The sequence below is a fragment of the Rattus norvegicus genome, chromosome 4 (genome assembly GCF_036323735.1).
Source record: "Rattus norvegicus strain BN/NHsdMcwi chromosome 4, GRCr8, whole genome shotgun sequence".
NCBI lineage: Eukaryota > Metazoa > Chordata > Mammalia > Rodentia > Muridae > Rattus > Rattus norvegicus.
In genome coordinates, this window is record NC_086022.1 from 167,657,381 (window position 1) to 167,663,380 (window position 6,000).

At 38.2% G+C, this 6,000-nt stretch overlaps 1 protein-coding gene across 3 annotated transcripts; it reads right to left on the bottom strand.

Moving 5' to 3' along the window:
• Positions 1–2,468: 2,468 nt before the first annotated feature.
• Glal (gliadoralin-A like) lies at positions 2,469–5,370 on the bottom strand. 3 transcript variants are annotated; one of them, XM_063286370.1, is made up of 3 exons: positions 5,263–5,370; positions 3,684–3,972; positions 2,469–2,568 (listed from the first exon to the last, which is right to left on the bottom strand). In XM_063286370.1, the coding sequence occupies exons 1-2, from the start codon at positions 5,324–5,326 to the stop codon at positions 3,707–3,709; spliced, it is 330 nt and encodes a 109-aa protein (XP_063142440.1). In that variant the 5' UTR covers positions 5,327–5,370; the 3' UTR covers positions 2,469–2,568; positions 3,684–3,706. The 3 variants fall into 3 exon arrangements, with proteins under 3 accessions (XP_063142440.1, XP_038963831.1, NP_001102119.1); XM_039107903.2 differs by having other exon boundaries at positions 3,697–3,972; positions 5,263–5,369; NM_001108649.1 differs by having other exon boundaries at positions 2,471–2,568; positions 3,662–3,972; positions 5,263–5,345.
• Positions 5,371–6,000: the final 630 nt, after the last annotated feature.

The window sequence follows — 6,000 nt, forward strand, 5'->3', positions numbered from 1 at the left end:
CCATGTTTCAACCCTGAGTTCACCATACAATTAAAATAAACAGGATGAAGCTTCCACACTTTGGTCTTCATTCTTCTTGAGTTTCATGTGGTCTGGGAACTGTATCTTGGGTATTCCAAGTTTTTGGGCTAATATTCACTTATCAGTGAGTGCATACATGTGGGATCATTTTTAACTGGGTTACCTTACTCAGAATATTTTATAGTTCCATCCAATTACCTATGAATTTCATTAAGTTGGTTTTAGTAGCTGAGTAATACTCCATTGTGCAAATTTCTTTAGGTGCTTCTTGGCCATTCATTATTCTTCAGTTAAGAATTATTTGTTTAGCTCTGTACCCCATTTTTAAATAAAGTCATTTGATTCTCTGGAGTCTAACATCTTGAATTCTTTATATATATATTGGATATTAGCCCTCTGTCAGATGTCTTAGAAGGGGGAACAAAATACTCACAGGAGGAAATACAGAGACAAAATGTGGAGCAGAGACTGAAGGAAAGGCCATCCAGAGACTGTCCCACTTGGGGATCCATCCCATATACAGTCACCAAACCAAGAAATTATTGCAAATGCATGCTGGCAGGAGCCTGATATAGATGTTTCCTTAGAGCCTTTGCCAGAACCTGATAAATACAGAGGTGGATGCTTGCAACTAGCCATTGGACTGAACACGGGGTCCCCAGTGGAGAACCAATGGAGGAAAGAAAGGACTGAGGAGCTGAAAGGGTTTACAACCCCATAGAACAAACAATAATATCAACCAAACAGTCCTCCCAGAACCTCCCAGGCACTACACCACCAGCCAAAGAGTACACATGGAGAAACGCATGGCTACAGCTGCATATGTAGCAGAGGATGACCTTGTCGGGCATCAATGGGAGGAGAGTCCCTTGGTCCTGTGAAGGCTGGAACCCCACTCCCACCCTCAATCCCCCCACCTATGAACACCATGTAGGGGAATGTCAGGGAGGGGAAGCAGAAAGGAGTGGGTGGAACACCCTTATAGAAGAAGGGGAAGGAGGGATGTTTATGGACAGGAAATGGGGAAAGGGGATAAAATTTGAAATGTAAATAAAAATGCAATAAAAATGACAAAGAGAAAAAGAAAGTACTTTTGATTATTTCCCAGTGTAGGGTAATGACAGGGCGGGGAGGTGGGATGGAGTAAGTGGGTGGGTGGGTGGGTGGGTGGGTGAGTGGATGGGCGAAGAGCACTTTCATAGAAGCAGGGAGAGGAGGGAGTGGATAGGGGGTTTTTGGAGTGGAAACCTGGAAAGGGGTGATAATTGAAATGTAAATAAAGAAAATATGTGATAAAAGAATAGAAAAATATATACAGGTTGTTTTTATTCTGCACTTTTTCCACTATTCAGTGACTCCACAGCTACTGTTTCTTTCTCGTTAGCATTTGAAAATTAAAGTTAATAAAGCACTATGTAATCTACTTCTGTGGGTATTTATTACCCTTTTCTGTTTTCTAAGCATATATTTTCTATATCTTTTGATGTGTTATTACATCTTTCACTAAGATTTTGTCCTGTAGGGTTGTGTGTAACATGCTTTACATTATAACATTTTAAAAAAATGTTTCATTTTATTAAAGACCTATACCGGAGCATTTTTAGTTTCTTAACTTGTACAGGTATCCCCGTAATAGTGATAACTTCTAATAAGTGTATAATTACAGAAACAACCTTCTCAGAACTTAAAGCATTTGCCTATTGAAGTTCTGAATATATATCTATGGAATAGTGCACGTACTTCAATCTTTTAAACGCAACAAAATGAAACATATCTATATGCCAAATTCTATTTCTTTGGGTACTTTTTGGATTACTAACTGCAGGTAATAGTTCTACAAAGAACAAGCAGGACATTTCTTTACAGTTACCTTGGCTTGTTACAAAGTAATAAAGAAAATATTTCTTCAAACGTTTGCTGTTAACATGTTTCTCATGAAATTCTTGGATATTAGAAGTGATTGTCATATAATGGCGACAATTTTGCAAAGATAAAGAACAGAGATAGGACTATAGTGGAACATTAAATCCTGCTCATCAAACTCATGAACATCTTGAGGAAATGTGATAAATTATTTTTGAAAATCTTAAAAAAATCTCTACCTCTAAAATTTTCTCTTATTTATTCTGAATTTTTTTCGGGAGCTGGAAACTGAACCCAGGGCCTTGTGCTTGCTAGGCAAGCGCTCTACCACTGAGCCAAATTCCCAACCCTTATTCTGAATTTTTTATTTGTCTTAAACAAATCAGTTAAAAATTTATTAAAAAATTACCTTTTCTTAATTATTTTGTTTATCTTTTTTATTATGTAACAGCTGACCTGTTAACATGTAGCATGGATAGGAAGCTTGAAGTATCTATGAAATACTGTGAATCCTTATACTTTGTCCAAGGCCCTCAGATTCCAGATTCACCCCTACCTCAAGAGAGAGAGGCAGCAGTCAGAAGTTGCATGCTCAACATTTTATTGGTAGGATAAAGACAAAGATATAACTCATAATCTTCTAAGAACTTTGTCTTCTTAGCTCATTATCTTCCCATTTACTTTCTGAAAGAAACAGAGAAGAAAGATTATAGGGAAATATAACAAAGAAGTTTCTAATTTTTTTGCTGGTGAATGACTTAGGTGACAACCAATCTCATCCTCTTTCTCTATTGTTTCCTATCTTTGTGTTCTGATTAATTTCTGCTTACTTTAGCTTTGTTCGTTACATATAAGATAAAGAACGAGTAGTCGCTTTAGGCAGAAAGTATTATAATTGTGAATGAAAGTATCCTAGGATGCATTTACAGAGCTGTTTTGTGAAATATATTTTTTAGTAGTAAGAAACTGAAACAGCCCTGAATGTCAGGCCATGTCATTAGACAGGATATCAGTGCCACACCACATACAATCTTAAAGCCTTATAAAGTAAAACCAAAATGAATCAAAACAAATTGAAAACAAGAGTAAACGACACAAAGGCATATACATACCTCTTTAAAATTGCAAGTAAATTTCTCAAGAATTACATTATTCCATACATCTATAACAACAAATCTCAATATAAATCTATTACTAATGAAAAAATGATTTTATTTGTTTAAAATCAAATATTTTAAAAGTTTTTCCAAATTAATTAATGGTAGTAGCTGTTGGGAAAAACTAGAAGGTATAGTATGCTTTAATATTTACATTTAGACTATTGTACATGTGCATGTACGTGCACATGCAAACACACATTATATTATATATGTATGTACATATATATATATATATATATATATAGAGAGAGAGAGAGAGAGAGAGGGAGAGAGAGAGGGAGAGAGACTTGCATGTTTCTAGGATGACATACACTAGATATGGGGTCTTGGAAAATGACTCAGTGGGTAAGTAACACGGAATATAGGGACAAGCAACTGATGTTGTCCTCTAACCTCCAAACTCAAATCCTAGAACACCTATGCCCCAGGTCTATATTCCAACATGTCACACATACAGGCATATCAAGGACACACAAAAACCTAGCTAAGGTTTATCAACTTATTTCTGCTGTGAGGCCGTACTATGCATAGAATAATGAGGTAGAAATGTAAGATAAGCAGCTGCTGACTCTCAGATTTTATAGAAACAAGAAAACAAACGAACAAGAACCTCACACCTGACATTGCATTATTGCTTACGGATAAAACTGGCCTTGAGAAGATCACACAGCTCTTCTTGGTTGCTGGTATCTAGGCCGTGGCCGCTGATTTTGTTGCTGTTGCTGCTGTGGTAGTGGCTGTCCTTTGACTGGCCTCTGTGGCTGCTTTGTCTGCTGCAACTGCGGTTGTGGTTGCTGCTCCTGTGACTGCTGAAGACTTTGCTGCTGCTGTTGATCTCTTAATTGGGATTCCTGGCTTTGACCCCCAACAGTGCCTTGTTGGGAAGAAGGTTGTCTTTCTCTGACGTCCTGACTGGAAACCACAAAATCTGTGCGGGTATAAAGTAAATAGGTATGAGTGATTAGATGCTAATAACTTTTTTAAAATCTTTATTAACTTGAGTATTTTTTAATTTACATTTTGATTGTTATTCCCCTTCCCGGTTTCTGGACCAACATCCCCCTAACCCCTCCCCCTCCCCTTCTATATGGGCTTCCCCTCCCCATCCTCCCCCCATTACCACCCTTCCCACAAGAATCACGTTCACTAGGTGTTCAGTCTTGGCAGAACCAAGGGTTTCCCCTTCCACTGGTGCAATCACTAGGCTATTCATTGCTACCTATGAGGTTGGAGCCCAGGGTCAGTCCATGTATAGTCTTTGGGTGGCTTAGTCCCTGGAAGCTCTGGTGGGTTGGCATTGTTGTTCACATAAGGTCTCAAGCCCATTCAAGCTCTTCCAGTCCTTTCTCTGATTCCTTCAACTTGGGTCCCGTTCTCAGTTCAGTGGTATGCTGCTGGCATTCGCCTATTTATTTGCTGTATTCTGGCTGTGTCTCTCAGGAGAGATCTACATCCAGTTCCTGTCGGCTTGCACTTCTTTGCTTTATCCATCTTATCTAGTTTGTTGGCTGTATATGTATGGGCTACATGTAGGGCAGGCTCTGAATGGGTGTTCTTTCTGCCTCTGTGCTAATAACTCGTATTTTAAATACTTCATCACACTGTCATTCCTTCTAATATGCCACTCAATTTTGAATGCTCCAGATCACCACCATGCTATCCAGAATTTACATCTAAATATAGATGGTATGGACCATTGTGGCTAGCCATGTGTTATGGCACTTTTGGAGATAAGAACATATATCGAATGTCTCCACAGAAAAGAAGACACCAAGATTTCAGAAGTTAAATGTAATGATTTTACCTTTTCCAAGAAATGGTCCTCATATTTTGTTTCTCCCCTTCATTTTTCCCTACATCTACTTCATACATAACAAGGAATGTCGCACCTAATGTCTCCACTGTCATTTCATAGCTGAGTCACAAAATTTCCCCATACTCCTATAGAACTATCTCAGCCCAGAGAGTTGTGTTTATAAAAACAAATCAAAATTTTTCATTTCTCCCTTTGAAACATTACTTTCAGTTATATGTTAATGGCCTGCAGGTTCTTGAGATGGACTAACGACTGATTCATTTGATCTTTACCTGACCTAAGGTCTCTTCTGTCCTATATTTATTTTTATTTTTGTTATCTTAAGTCTCTTGCCTACCTTCTGTTTGTGTGATCACCTCTGCCACATGCAGAATCACAGTCCTCACACACATATTTACATACCTCGATTTGGGTCCTGAGCTGAGCTCAGGGCTAGCACGACCACCATGAGTAAGATCACCAGCATCTTGGAGGAAGCTCTAGTGATGTTTCCAAATGTGCGTTCAGAAAAACAATGCAACTGGATTTATAAGGAGTAGTGGAACAATGGTACCTTTGAAGCCTGGCTGGGTGACCTTGTTCCTGATCAAACAGGATGCCTTGTGTCTCTGATTCTCCTCTGGCATTGCATCTCAACAGGACGTTGTAGATAGTGCAACATTGGCTGATATCAAGAGAACAATATCATGCAATCAATCTAGATATTAAAACTTTACTATTCCTTTACAAATCAAATTTCATTCTATTTAGTGAGTTGGGGCCAGACATGGTCAGCCACTGCATAGACCTGAGTGGCAAATTTGGGTTCACATGTGTTCATGTTTTTTATTATTAATCCTTTAGTCAAAAATGAAAAGAGTTTATATTTGGGGTTAGCATTATCACTCATAGTCCAACAGTTATAGTTCTTAATATCCCCACATATATGGTAGTCAACTATAAATTTCATGGTACAGTAGATTTTTCTCCTTGACTCTGTGGACAGTCATGAAACAAAGGTACTGCTCATCTTACTGTGCCTCAGAAAGTTTGCAAAGGAATCTGTGAATTGTTCTTAATTATGTAAGACTTGGTATTGAAGGAATGCATGGCCTAAAACAATCTGATTGCAAATTATTCTAACTCATTGAAACCAAGAGA